This window comes from Oxyura jamaicensis, unplaced genomic scaffold (genome assembly GCF_011077185.1).
Source record: "Oxyura jamaicensis isolate SHBP4307 breed ruddy duck unplaced genomic scaffold, BPBGC_Ojam_1.0 oxyUn_random_OJ72845, whole genome shotgun sequence".
Classification (NCBI taxonomy): Eukaryota; Metazoa; Chordata; class Aves; order Anseriformes; family Anatidae; genus Oxyura; species Oxyura jamaicensis.
In genome coordinates, this window is record NW_023311280.1 from 49,539 (window position 1) to 64,318 (window position 14,780).

Sequence of the window (14,780 nt, forward strand, 5' to 3'; positions counted from 1 at the left end):
CGTCACTTGGCCTTGTGACACTATCTGCCCCACTGGCCTTCATGAAATATGTGGGAATAACTGATGGCCTTTGTGCTCCTTCATGTCCATTTCTCCATGTGTGTACAATCTGGCTGCTGGCACCAGTAGCAAAGGGTTTCTCTTTCCATATGCACACAAACAGGGAGTTGCTCTTCTCCTGAGACATCCAGTCTCCCAGGGGACAATTCGCAGGTGAGTACGTCTGTACTGGCCTGGACAGACACAGCTGCTCCCCTTCACCATGCAACTCCCATTCCATACAGCCCCGAGATGGTGCTGCTCTGCAGAGTATTAAAAATGTCCAAAAATAACACCAGAATTCATCTTGTGCCTGAAATGCATTACATTATCAGTCATATGCTAAGATGAAGGGCGATTTCTTGATTCCTAAACACAACAATGCATCAGTTTCCTCAAGGCATCCTTGAGCTCCTGGTTCCTCATGCTGTAGATGAGGGGGTTCACTGCTGGAGGCACCACCGAGTACAGAAATGACACCAACAAGTCCAGGGATGGGGAAGAGATCGAAAAGGGTTTCAGGTGGGCAAACATGACAGTGCTGAGAAACAGGGAGACCACAGTCAGGTGAGGGAGGCACGTGGAAAAGGCTTTGTGCCGGCCCTGCTCAGAAGGCATCCTCACCACAGCCCTGAAAATCTGCACGTAGGAAAGCACAATGAAGACAAAACATACAATGGTTAAACAGGCACTAAAGATGAGAAGCTGACCTTCCCTGAGATATGTATCTGAGCAGGAGAGCTTGAGGATCTGGGGGATTTCACAGAAGAACTGGTCCACAGCATTACCATGGCAGAGGGGCAGGGAAAATGTACTGGCTGTGTGCAGGACAGCATAGAGAAAGCCACTGCCCCACGCAGCTGCTGCCATCTGGGCACAAGCTCTGCTGCCCAGGAGGGTCCTGTAGTGCAGGGGCTTGTAGATGGCAATGTAGCGGTCGTAGGCCATGACAGTGAGAAGGAAATACTCTGAACCAAAGAAGAAGATTAAAAAGAACACCTGTGCAACACATCCTTGATAAGAGATAGCCCTGGTGTCCCAGAGGGAATTGGCCATGGCTTTGGGTGCAGAGGTGGAGATGGATCCCAGGTCGAGGACGGCAAGGTTGAGGAGGAAGAAGTACATGGGGGTGTGGAGGCGGTGGTTGCAGGCTACCGCTGTGATGATGAGGCTGTTGCCCAGGAGGGCAGCCAGGTAGATGCTCAGGAAGAGCCCGAAGTGCAGGAGCTGCAGCTCCCGCGTGTCTGCGAATGCCAAGAGGAGGAACTCACTCACAGAGCTGCTGTTGGGCATTTGCTCTTTCTGGGCATGGGGTCCTGCCCAAGGAACAGAAAGATGGTGATTATTAACAATAGGATTATCTGGGAAAAAGGATTTCCATTTCTCATTTAAGCCTCCCAACATGCTAGCTCACTTCCAGGAAGACATTTGGTAGATCCCTTTCTTGCATTTGGATTGATGCTGCCTGAGGCTGTCCTTTGGAGCAGAGGACTCTGCTGTGGGCAATGCAGGAGTCAATCCTGTCCTACGCCAATAGGTAAAGAACATAGGAGGACTTGTATCTTTTCTTCTAGCTTACCCACCGCTCCTGTGGAGAGTCTCTAAGGCAGAAATCCTGTGCATTTCCCCTTCATTGCAAGTGAAATACTGTGGATCCTGTGGATCCTCTCTGTGGTTTAAGTTATCTGTGCTGCAGGACAACTGCACTCAGAGGTTCACCTGAGAAGAACCTGAACACTGCTGAGAGCAGAGGAATCCAGTGCACATTTCCACACCCCTCACCCTGTCCCTGTACTCCCCTTCCCCCAAGCACACCGAGGGCTCACTCCATGTGGGTGTGAAACCCCCATCCCCAGCCAGCCTGGAAACAAGACCAGCAGCAGCACGGCCAGGTGGAGAAGCCAGGAGGAGTGCCAGCGTGCTGCTGCCAGGGGAGGCAAGGCCAGGGAGGGACAGACAGACACTCAGCAGACCCTCCTCTGCTGCAGCTCTGCCTGCAGAGGAGGCAGCCTCTGCTGGGGACACTGGGGCCTTGAGGGCAGAGGCTGTGCTGGTGGGAGAGGAGAGCAGGGGGTGTCCCAGGGAAGGCACCTGCCCTGCAGGGGATGGCAGGGAGGTGCCTGAGCCCTCCTTTGCACAGCATTTCTGGCAGCAGCTCCCTCTCACCTCCTGCCCATGTCCCTGCTGCCCGCCCATATCCCTGCTAGGAGCTGGATTAGTGTCAGCTCAGTTAAAACCTGAGGAGACTACAAATATGACATTGGTGCAGTCTTTAAGCTGAGGTGGCTGAAGGGACTTTAAGAAGTTCTTTGCTTCCATATCGATCTCTCAGTGCAATGCTCCAGGAGTCTCAGGCTCCTGTACAATCCTGATAACAAATTACCATGAAACCTATCTCCCCTCCACTGCAGTAACCTGAAAGCATGAAAAAATAGATAGAAAAAATCTTACCCTTCAGGTAACCCCTGTCTTAGCCTTCCTCTTTAAATGTCCAATCATAAGTGCCATTCTCTAAAGCATTTTCTACTCATTTCTGGAGAAACAGAGAGACCCATCCCGACAGATGCTATCAGCCATCGGATGTGCCAGCTGTAGAAGACCCCTCTGGCAACCCCATCTGCATTGCCCTGCTGCCAGACTCACGGTGTCAAGAGTCTGCAGATCTGTCCTGCCACATGCTGCCCTCTGTTGTTGCACTCCTCACTGCCTCCAAGCCCTCTCTCTTTCTCTCCTCTCCCCGTGTCACCTGCGGTCAGAGCCCCCAGCCCTGCTGCGCTGTGCAGAGGAGCTGCTCCTGGGCAGAGCTGTCTCTCTGCAGCATTGCCCGCTTGCCAGGAGCTCCCCTGGGGCCCAGAAGCCCGGCCCAGCTCAGCAGCACCGCACCCGACCATGGCATCGCTTGCTCTGTGCCATTGGGCTCCCTCGAGGTGTCCCCGAGGCCTTAGGGCTGACAGCTCCTGAAGGCAGCAGGGTCTCTGCTGCGGTGTGGTGTTTGAAGCGGACCAAATGCATCACCGACTGCCCTTCTCTGAGCACAGGAGAGATGACTTTTACACGTGTGATTTGTGCTGTTAGAATGTGGTTGTCAAACATGTTGTGCTTTAACCTGGAGGGCAGCTCAGCACTACACAGCAGTTAGCTCACACCAACCTCCCCAAATGCTTATGTGTTGAGATAAAGGCAGTATAAAGGACTGAAAGGGAAGAAAAATAATAATAATTCTTATTATTTTTATTGTTATGTACAAAGCAAGCTATGCACAGTGCAATTGCTCGTTACTGATGTCCAGCCTGTCCCCAACTGGTAGAACATTGTGGTAACCATCTGCACGTGCTCTTCCTTGACCTTCAACAACTCCACAAATAGAAGGGTTCTCCCAGAGACTGGGCAAGGTAGACAACTCTTTAATATCCTCTGCCATCCCAAATCCCCACCTGTACCCTTCTGGATCTTTGAAGTACCCTCTTGTGGGGAAGTCTGTGTCAAGGTTTCATAGATTAACATTCTTCTTCCTCTTTCCTTTTCTGAGTAGTAGTTCTTTTCCATTCTAAGGAGCCTGATTTTCACATCCATTGTTTTCTCCTGCATATAGAGGCAACTGATACTGGCACAGGTTGGTGCTCTGGCCTAGCAAGACCAGACCTGGGGGCTCTGGTCTAGTCCCCAGACCTGGGGGCTCTGGTCTAGTCCCCAGAGAAATTCCAAAGCATTGGAGGTGCCCACTGCTCTACATGCCAGCCCATATCCTCCCATGCTCCCTGCCACTTCTAACTCTCCTGCCTTGGGGCAGATCTCTGGTTAGCATTCTTAAATAGTTGTTTATCCTTAAACAAAAGTTGAAACACATTCAGGAAACATAACAATAGGACCATCCCAAGGATATTCAAAGCTTTGTAGAGCTAGTGTAATTAGCCTGGAGGAGAAAGGGGAGGTGAAGGGGAAAGGGAGAGTGAATAAGTGGAGAAGTATCCCTCCCTTTTCTCCCCCTAGACTGGCTCCCTAAAGCAAAAGCTCAAGTGTGTAATTCTTATCAGTTTCTGAGTGATGGTTCCTGAGGCATGGAGGTGATGGCAATGCTCAGTACAAATAACAGATTTGTCACATGACCAGTAATTTTATGGAATCGTAAGCCAGTGTTACACAACATATCAAAATAACTTTAAACCAGCCCCAGAAATGATAAACCAGCCCCAGAAATGATAAGCAGCACAACGGGAACACATACAGTAAACAATGTGCTATACAACACATTTCTGAAAGCAAGCACAACAGACCTCAGATCCAAAATGTTGCCATTGTGATCAGCAACTTGTCTAATAAGCTTGTCTAATGCTTATAACCATTTAATTTTAGCACTCTGTGGTAAGATCTGTCATTATCTCAACCTTTTGTGCCCCACACTGCGTGCCAAAAAGACTGCTGTGGTTTAACGCAGCAGTTTGAGTACCTGGAATTATTCAAACGAGTCCAGAGGAGGGCCACAAAGATGATTAAGGGGCTGGAGCACATCTGCTATGAAGGCATGCTGAACGAGCTGGTACTGTTCAGCCTGGAGAAGACAAAGCACCGGAGAAACCTTAGAGCAACCTTGCAGTACTTAGAGAGGACCTACAGGAAAGCTGGGGAGACAGTCTTTGTCTGGGAGTGTAGTGATAGGACAAGGAGTTATGACTTTAAACTAAAAGAGGGTAGGTTTAAATTAGATAGGTGGAAGAAATTCTTTACTCTCAGGATGGTGAGGCACTGGAACAGGTTGCCTGGAAAAGCTGTGAATGTCCCATCCCTGGAAGTGTTCAAGGACAAGTTGGAATGTGTTTTGAGCAACCGGGTCTAGTAGGAGGTATCCCTGCCCATGTCAGGGTGGTTGGAATAAGATGATCTTTAAGGTCTCTTCCAACGCAAACCATTCTATGATTTTGTGATCCCTTGTTTCTATGATTATCTGTGACACTGCTTCCATTGTTCGTGTGAAGCCCATGAAGGCTGTCCTCAGAGATTTTAACTAAGCCCTTTCCCAAACCTTCATCATCCTCCTGGTCGATCCTCAGGTTGCCTAGAGGTGGTTTCAGAAGGGTGAGAGAGGTGCTGGTGGAGCTGCAGATGCCGTCATAAGACCTATCTCAAAGACCTTGGAAAGGACAAACTGACCAAAGCTGTTCCTCAGGACTTGGAAAAGGCAGATGTTAAACCCACCTTCTACCACAAGGGTGAGCAGAAGGATGATGAAGCCTAACCAAGGAGTAGAATGCCAGCCTTAGCCCTAGCCGTCAACCAAGAACTAAACAGAACTCTAACCTACAAAGCTTGCTCTTCCCCTATACCTTGAGCAGGCATCTTGAGCAGAACACCAATCACTCCCTTGAAGCCCTTACTATCCCTTAACCCTAGAAGGTGACCTCTAATCCCTAAATGTTAACCTGAACACCTAATTCCCAAGGCCCTCCACCACACCCACAGCACATCTCAGCTTTAACCCCACTCCTACCCCTAACTTCAGCTGTTTGTCCCCTTGGGGTAGGGCAGGGACTGTGAGGTCCTGAAGCAGTCACATGGCATTGGAAGAGGCATGTGAGGTAACAGGTATGTGATCAGATCAACGGCCATAAGGAGGAGCTGGATGGGAATGCTGTGATGAGGTCAGGTGTGCCTCAGGATCTGCAGGGCCTGCAGGAGACACATGGCTGTGAAGGAGGTGGGAGGTCACTTCTGTCCCTGGAGCTGACAGAGCAGCAGGAGGAATGTGGCACAGATAGGGACCGTAAAGGCCAGAAGCATGCACATGGCACTGGAGATGATGGAGAGGCACCTTCTGTTCTGGTCAGGTGATAGACCACTGGAAGGCTGATGGGATGGGAGTCATGCTTGAGGTATAGTTTGTGAGACCATAGAATCATAGAACGGCTCCTGTTGGAAGGGACCTTAAAGGTCATACAGTTCCAAACCCTGGCCATAAGCAGGGATGCCTCCCATGAGATCAGGTTGCCCAGGGCCTCATCTAACCTGCTCTTGAACAGATCCATGGTTGGGGCACCTCTAAGATCTCTAGTGCCTCACGACCCTCTGAGTGAAGAATTTCCTCCTAACCTCTAATCTAAATCTCCCCTCTTTTAGCTTAAAATCATTCCCCCTTGTCCTGTCATTATCTCAGTGAGCAAACAGTCACTCTCCATCTCTTTTATAAGACCCCTTCAAGTACTGAAAGGCCACAAAGAGGTCACCCAGGGGCTTTCTCTTCATAGGAGAGGTGCTCCAGCCCTTTGATCATCTCTGTGGCCCTCCTCTGGACCTGTTCTAATAGATCCACACTCTTGTTGTGCTGAGGGCCCCAGACCTGGATGCAGTACTCCAAGTGGGACCTCACAGAGGGAGCAGAGGGGGACAATCATAACCCTTGATCTGCTGGCCACTCTTCTTTTGATGCAGCCCAGGATGCAGTTGGCCTTCTGGGCTACAAGGACTGGCTCATGTTGAGCTTTTCGTCCAGCAGAATCCCCAAGTCCATCTCTGCAGGGCAGCTCTCAGTGAGTTCTTCTCCCAGCCTAACGTCATGTCTAGTTTCATCAGGTCTAGTTTCACCAGCCTCTATCTATGGGTTCAGGGAAATGAAAGACTTGGGAAGCCTGACAGCACTGAAGACTGAGGCAAAGACATTGTTGAGTTCCTCAGCCTTCTCCATGTCTGTCATTACGCGTTCACCCTTCTCATCCATCCGAGGGGGAACACTCTCCTTGGCCTTTCTTTTCTGACCAATGTATCTGTAGAATCTCTTCCTGTTATTCCTTGCATTCCTTGACAACTCAGTTCCATCTGTGCCTTGGCTTTCCATATCCCATCCCTGCACATCCAAAACTGAAACATGCGTGAGGGCCTGGGAAAAGTAACCCCAAATCCATAGAAACCATTTGGGAAACAAAACTTTTAGGTAGGAATCACAATTTTGTGGAGGTGCAGAGCTGATGGGCACATTGTGCAGGATGCTCCTAAAGACCTTTGTGTCCTTTTCCCTCCTGACTACAACGCCACTTCCTTCCCAGGAATGGAGTAGCCAACAGAGGTCAGAAAGGTACTCTGAGATCATAGTTGTCATCAGCAAGCTGATCCCGATAGGATATGGGGAGGTCAGGAGCATCCTGGCCAAGAGAGATGTGAGATTTCGGGGTGGGAAGAAGAGCTTGGCCAGCAGAAACTTATGATTTCATAGAAGTAAGAGGTTTCATGTAATGTTGATGCTGCAGATACAACGGACTTAAAACAGTCACATATGGCCCTTACCTTACTTGAGCCAGTAATTTTAATCCCTAAACATAAATGCTACTACAACACTCTGAAAGGAATCATTTTTTTCTCTTGCTAATGCTAATGCCTTCCCTTAACACTAGCACAAAAATTCTCTATTTAACCCTAGATTCCTTGGCAGACATAAAAAAAAACCCTAAACCGTAGAGCATGTTCATACCTTACCCACAGACCTGACACCACAAGCAGAACTCCCACTAAAACTTTGCTTAATCTCTAACGCAGAAAGTGAAAAACAGGTACCTAGGGGGCAAGAGACAGGTCAGCTCTACCTCAGGATCTCATGCACCAGCAGGAGGAATGTGACTGTTGAAGTGACTGTGAGGTCACTGCTGTCCCTGCAGTTGATAGGGCAGCAGCAGGAACGTGTCACAGAAGGGGACTGTGAAGTCACTTCTGCCTGAAGTAGCTGACAGGTCACCCTTGACTTAGACCTGGGATCTGTACTTTTGGGCTGACATCTGCCAGTGGCCCTGCTAGGCCAGCAGAAGGCACCTGGTTGGCATGCTGACTATGAGATTCCCTCTGCCTACACACCCAGGAGGACCCAGACAGAAAGAAGGCCCTGATATGAGTTGTCCTGTCCCTTCTGCTTGAGTCCATGACTGGACAGCAGGAGGCACAAGGCTTGGCTGTGTCTCGCCAAGAAGCTGCAAGGCCAGCAGTTGGCCCATGGCTTGGAAGATGCTGGTGAGGTGACTTCTGTCTGGTTGGCTGGCAGGCTGCAAGAAGGTTGATGGGTTGGAATGCCTACTTTAGGAGTGGTTTCCACCCTGATTGACTTTTCTGTGATAGTAGGAAAGAGCAGGAGGGGAAAAATCTGCCAGAAAGTGCACCTTGGAAGTTTGGCACTGGCTATGAGGAGGAAGAAATGTCCAGGGGAACAAGTGGTCTTGCTGCTAGAGACTGAAACAAAGAAAGCATTAAGTGCCTCAGCCTTTAGCTCATCTCTTGTCACCAGGTTTCCCCCAATTCCAATAAGGGATGATGATTCTCCTTAATCCTGCTTTATTAAAGTGTTGATATCAACAGTTGTTATTGTCTTTGACAGTTCAGACAGATTGAGCTCCAGCTGGGCTTTGACCCTTCTAATTTTGACCTGCACAACCCCATAACATTTAGGACACAACTCCAGACAATCTGACAGCATGCATGAGAAGGAAGCACTGAAGAGGTGGAACCTGGCAGCCTTCCATCCCCTACCCTTCTGTGATTCTGTGCTGCAATGCCATTCAATTGGTTACTCATGTATTATCCAAACTTTCCTGCAACTCCTGATGCTGCTATCTTGCCAGAGATAGCACAATCACAGGAGGGTTGAACCGTCTGCCTGCAGACATGAACAGCTGACAGAATGGAGCATCAGTGTGGGACAGCCTTGAGAAACTGCAGGATTTGGCCTAAAGAAACATTTTGACCTTTACAAGGAGAAAAGGAGAAGAGCCTGTTCCTCCACCTGAAGAAGAATAGCTACACACCTGGACAGGCTGGGACTGTGCTGAGTGAGCTGTGCCCAGGAGGAGGAGGGCCTGGGCACCACAAGGGTTGCCATACAAGCAGTGGTACCTGCTCACCAGGAACCAGGCCAGCTTCCTATGGAGCTGTCTTACGAGGAGCATGTCCAACAAGTAGATATGAGTTATTGCACTGAGCTCAAATCTCGTGTGACATCACGACGACAAATGTCTAGAATCATCAGGGAACGAGGTGCAGATGTGGGAGTCCCTCGGACATCCTGGTGTTCAAGTATAGAGGGCTGTGGCAAGGCTAAAAGGCCCAACAGGATCCAGGTCTCTGTGTCCATGGCTATGGACACTCTCTGCCACTGAGGCCTATGAGGAGACAGCTTACCGTTAAAGCACCAGGGCCTCATTGCCTCCTTACCACCAGCCATGAACCAGGCAGGGGTCGTACCATTCTCCTGCACTTGGCAATGCACATCCCCATCTCCTACTGCCCCAGGAAGAGCCCTGAGGAATGTGTGAAAGGAAAGGATCCTTTCCAGGGCCTTTCCAGGTACCTTTCCAGGGGCTTGGGGTCAAGGCCTGGCTTGATGAAACACATCTACTTTTCCTACACATCAATGACACCTTCACATTCCCTTTGTCTACTTGTCCTCACTGCCTCCAGTTTTCTGCTCTAACAAGCTCCAAGGGAGGCTATGTCAGTGCTGGCTCTCAAGGGGACACTGCAGGAAACTTGCATCTCACTTGGACTTCTTGAGAGATTTCTTTTTTTTTTTTTCAGTGCCTGAGGTTCATGGGCTCATCACCAAAGGCACCAGAGGGGTGATTACAATGCCTTGGGCAGGGCTTCTGCTGCTGAGCTGGGCCGGGCTCCTGGGACAGAGAGAGCTCCTGGCAAGAGGGCCCTAGTGCAGAGTGACAGCTCTGCCCAGGAGCAGCTCCTCTGCACAGAACAGCAGCGCTGGGGGCTCTGACCGTAGGTGGCACGGGGAGAGGAGAGAAGAAGAGAGGGGTTGGAGGCAGTTGGGAGTGGGAGGATGCTGAGAGCTGACTGCAGGAGAAATCTGCACAGCCCTTGACAAGGTAAGTCTCTGGCTGCAGGGCCATGCAGCTGCAGGTCCTGGAAGGGTCTCCTTCTGGGTCTTGTTTCTGGGAGGGCAGTGGGCAATGCAGTAGGCTTTGAGAGTCCTGCTGGATTGCACTGTAGGGTGAGGAAGTCTGGCAGAAGCCCCTTGGAGTGTCATAACCTAGCTGCCCCCAGTCAGCCAAGAGCCAAGTGGCCAAGCCTTCTCCAGTCACTGAAGGGTGCAGATGGGATGCTGGGACACCTCAGCTTGCAAGTATTCATCTCTGTCTGTGGGGCATCCTCCTGGTCTTCAGGTTGCTCTCCGGCAGGATGCAGCTCTCTCGTGGATCCTTGTGTTATCCAGGTGCCCCTAGGAGAAGACACCTCCTTGCTAAGACCATGTCTGTGCTGCTGGATGGCTGTCTGTGGGCAGCTGGAATGAGGCCTCTGCAGCCCTGGTGAGGAGGGAAGAGCTGAGATCCTGCTCATGCACCTGAACATAAGGTGAGGATTCTGTCCATCTGCACTTGGTCTGGGGCTTCTCTGCTCTCAGCTGTCTCCAGCTTCTTCGCATGGAAACACCTGAGTGGGATGGTCTTGCAGCTCAAAGAGGGGACATGCAGGGCAGTCTAGAACAGGTCTGGCAGGTAGAACTGCTCTGCTCAGTCTTCACCAAGGGACAGCCCCTTTGCCTCCTGGCACCCACAGGATTTCTCTGGGAGTGCACATGAACTGTCAGGGAGTTGAAGCATCCAACACCTGTCATAAGCATTAGAAGGGTAATTGAAAGCAACATAAAAAAAAAAATAAAATAAAAATACCTGCAGCTCTGCTCTGCATTCAGATGTGTTGTTTGCAACAACACTGCAAAGCTCATGGATGTGACAGGTGGACAGCACTTGAGTTTCCCCCATGTTCCTGTGTGCGTCCTGCAGCAAAGCAGGAAGGACTCCTCTGGAGCCCACAGCAGCCCCTGCTCCCAGTGCCACTCTCAGCCAGCACCAGCTGGAGCTCAAGCAAGAAAGCTGCAGAAAGGTTCTCTTGCAAAGAGAGAGGCTCAAGCTTGCAATAGGCTTACAATAAGTCTCCCTCAGAGAAATGTGTACTAACTTTGTTCTGCCGTATCCTCTTTGACAGGCAGCTGTGTTCAATGTCAGCAAATGCCCAACAGCAGCTCTGTGAGCGAGTTCCTCCTCTTGGCATTCGCAGACACACGGGAGCTGCAGCTCTTGCACTTCGGGCTCTTCCTGAGCATCTACCTGGCTGCCCTCCTGGACAACGGCCTCATCATCACAGCCGTAGCCTGCGACCACCGCCTCCACACCCCCATGTACTTCTTCCTCCTCAACCTCGCCCTCATCGATGTGGGATCCATCTCCATCACTGTCCCCAAAGCCATGGGCAATTCCCTCTGGGACACCAAGGCCATCTCCTACCAAGGATGTGTTGCACAAGTCTTTTTTCTCTTTTTCATTGCATCAGCAGAGTATTCCTTTCTAACTGTCATGGCCTATGACCGCTACATTGCCATCTGCAAGCCCCTGCACTACAGGACCCTCCTGAGCAGCAGAGCTTGTGCCCAGATGGCAGCAGCTGCCTGGGGCAGTGGCTTTCTCAATGCTGTCATGCACACGGCCAATACATTTTCCCTGCCCCTCTGCCATGGTAATGCTGTGGACCAGTTCTTTTGTGAAATCCCCCAGATCCTCAAGCTCTCCTGCTCAGATGCATATCTCAGGGAAGCTGGAGTAGTTGTTTTTAGTGTTTCTGTGTTATTTGGTTGTTCTATTTTTATTGTTATTTCCTATATGCAGATCTTCAGGGTAGTGATGAGGATGCCCTCTGAGCAGGGACGTCACAAAGCCTTTTCCACGTGCCTCCCTCACCTGGCCGTGGTCTCCCTGATGGTCAGCACTGGCATGTTTGCCTACCTGAAGCCCCCCTCCATCTCTTCCCCATCCCTGGACCTGGTGGTCGCAGTTCTGTACTCAGTAGTGCCTCCAGCTGTGAACCCCCTCATCTACAGCATGAGGAACCAAGAACTAAGAGATGCGGTGAGGACACTGCTTGAATACATAAATTTTCAGCATATTCACCTATAATAATATGCCTATAATCAGAAATCCCAGCTTTTCTCAGAAAAAAAAAACAAACATACTTTTTATTATTATCTGTACTATTATTATTATTATTATTTTCTGATGTATAAAATATTATTCTTAGCCTCCTACAGGTTAATTATTTTCTGAAAAAACACTGCTTCCTGTGTAGATAAACCCAGTAACGAAGTCATCAGAAATTCAGTTGTCTCAGTGGCCATCTCTTCCCTTTTCCTCTGGAGTTGGGGGAGCAGCCCTAGCATGCAGGAGGGGCTCAGGGCCAAGAGCTCAACTGCCACATGGACAAGCAGCCCTGGTGGCCTTGGGGCTGCACTTCACTGCCTGCTGTGCTCTGCCTCTCTGCTGCCTTTGGGTTGGGGCTGCTGCTTCCCTGGAGCCATGGTCATGGCCAGCAGCAGGACGTGGCCCTTTCATTGCTGCTCTCTTTTGGCTTCCACGTTGTTTTCCTGTGCTTCTTGTATTTGGGTTACACCTTATATCTCGTGTACGTTGGTGACAGTCCTGTTGTCTCTGCAGTGTCATCCCTGTGTCTTCAGGCAGCAGCAGGCACTGTGCAGCCCTGTGTCACAGCTGGCCTCTCTGATACCATGGCAGTAACAAATGGGGCTGTTCAGGGCAAACCCAGAAGCCTGGACGCCTCTTCCAAAGCTGCTGTTAGGAATAGAGCCCCTTTCATCGTATTTTCTCCCTGTTCCTCTTTGAGGAGGGGGAGTGAGAGAGCGGTTGTGGTGGAGCTCGGTCACCCACCTGAGTAAAACCATCACACCACCTTGATAAAAAAAGAATTTCTTCCTCGTACCTAATCTAAATCTAACATTCTTTAAGATTCAAACCATTGCTCCTTATTCTATCATCTCCTCTTCAAGCTCATGAATGGTCCAACGTGACACACAGGAAGTAAGCAAAGGTGGCAGGAGGCTGACACGAATGAGAAAGGAACTCCCGAGCAAAAACAACAGGAGAAGGAGGCAGATGCTCCCAGCATCAATGGTTCAGTGATTCTGTATAGGAGAGACTCGTTACGGTTTCTGTTTAGGGAATGGGAGGGGATCATTCAGCAAGTTCCTGGCTAGACAGAGGGTCCAAGTCCAGCTGCTGGAGGGATTTGTATTGCATGTGTGTCTGGACAGGTATATGTTTTCCTGTAAAATACCCTAGCATACAAACATCCCAACACTTCACTGTGATCCAGGTTTTCCTTGCTTTCCACTGTCATTGGGTGTTTCACTGATGGTTCTCATGGTAATTCTTGCCTGGGTTGGAAATTCCAGTAAACAAGTACCTCCTTTAGTGCCTGTAGTGTATTGACAGTCCTCACACTGTTATCTTGTGAGAGTTGCCACCATCAGGGTGAGCCATCTGCACCCAACCACCAACAGGTGACAAAACGGAGCGTCAGGGCAGGGGGGACCTTGGGAATCTCCAGTATTCAGCCAACAGAAACCCCCTGAAGATGGCAAGGAGACGTGCTAAGTTCTGCACGTGGGGCAGAGGACCTGCATCCATCAGGGCAGGGTTGGACCCGAGCAGCTGAGGGGGGACTCTGAGGAGAAGACCTTCGAGGACACCATAGGAGCCAGTGGGATACGCTGACAGGGAGTAAAGCCAGCTCCTCATGGGACTGCATTGGGGGCAGTATGGGCCACCCAGATGACTTGAGTTATTTTCCCCCTTGAGTCAGTGCTGCTGTAGCTTCCTCTGGAGCAGTGTGTCCCATGGCTCAGCTCCAGGTTTTAGAGAAGTGCAGAGAAACTGGAGATTGTGGAGGGGAGGTCTGCCAAGGTGAGCTTCAGGGCTTGAAGCACATGAGATGCAGAGGTTGAGAGGCCTGGGCTCCTTTGGCCCTGTGGCATAGAGGCTCCAGGCAGTAGAGAAGTATGCAGAGACTGCTTGAGGGGTGGTGTCAGACGTATCAGTGCTTTGCTTCCTAGTAGGAAAGAGCATGAGAAAGAATTCATATCACAAAATGCAGCTGCGGACACTGAGACTGATGTGGAGGAGAAAGGTTTATTGAAGGACAGAGGTCACTCAGAGTCTCTGGCTTTGTGTTTCATGGATTTCTGAGGGCAGATGGAGAGACGTCAGTCAAGGCAGGAAGGTGATCAAGGGAGAACAATGTGGGAAAACAGTGCGGATACCTAAATCCTATATGGAAACAGTTGCAGACATGGAACAGCATAGGACAGCATGTGGTGGTTATGGTCAAGATTCTTTTGCAAGGCTGAATGTCCCCAACAGAGGGAACATCTTTGCCTGCTGATCTCTGACTGTTGTCTTTGTCAGTGATGCCTATGAGGAGACACCTCATCTTTACAACAATTGGGTCTCATTGCCTCCTCATCCCCCTCCAGGAGCCTAGGAGATGTCCTCCTGTAGCCTTGTGCTTGGCATTGCCCTTACCCACTTTGCACTGACCCAGGAAGAGCCCTGGAGGGACAGGATCTCCCTTCCCAGAGGCTGGGGTCAGGGCCTGACTGTTGGACTTCATGGGACACATCAAGGTTTCCTCAGCATCAGGGCCACCTTTACTTGGCCTTGGTCTCCCCATCATCACTGCCTGCACTTTTCTGCTCTAACAAGTCCATGAGGGGCCTTTGTCAGTAATGTCCCTCAGTGGGACTCCTTAATGCTGCAAGAGGCTTTGGTGTTTGCATCTGCATTGTCTACTTGAGAAACGTCTTCCATTTCCTCTCAGTGTCTGAGGCTCCTGGGCTCTACCCAAAACCACTGGAGGGGGAAGTGGGGGTTGAGGGGGGGGGGGAGGGGGGTGTCACTAAAATGCCTTGGGCTGGG

General features: G+C 50.4%; 2 protein-coding genes across 2 annotated transcripts; one reads left to right on the top strand and one right to left on the bottom strand.

Annotated features, from left to right (window-relative positions):
- Positions 1–408: 408 nt before the first annotated feature.
- On the bottom strand, positions 409–1,332 carry LOC118159991 (olfactory receptor 14C36-like). The gene has a single exon (XM_035314522.1). The coding sequence runs from the start codon at positions 1,330–1,332 to the stop codon at positions 409–411; it is 924 nt and encodes a 307-aa protein (XP_035170413.1).
- Positions 1,333–10,674: 9,342 nt separating this feature from the next.
- LOC118159992 (olfactory receptor 14C36-like) lies at positions 10,675–11,969 on the top strand. Its single transcript, XM_035314523.1, has one exon. It carries the CDS (start codon positions 11,028–11,030, stop codon positions 11,967–11,969), a length of 942 nt encoding a protein of 313 aa, XP_035170414.1. The 5' UTR covers positions 10,675–11,027.
- The last annotated feature ends 2,811 nt before the right edge of the window (positions 11,970–14,780 follow it).

What these genes read in the sequence shown, in the direction of transcription:
- LOC118159991 (XM_035314522.1), bottom strand. Translation starts at nt 1,332, where the DNA reads ATGCCCAACAGCAGCTCTGTGAGTGAGTTCCTCCTCTTGGCATTCGCA.
- LOC118159992 (XM_035314523.1), top strand. Translation starts at nt 11,028, where the DNA reads ATGCCCAACAGCAGCTCTGTGAGCGAGTTCCTCCTCTTGGCATTCGCA.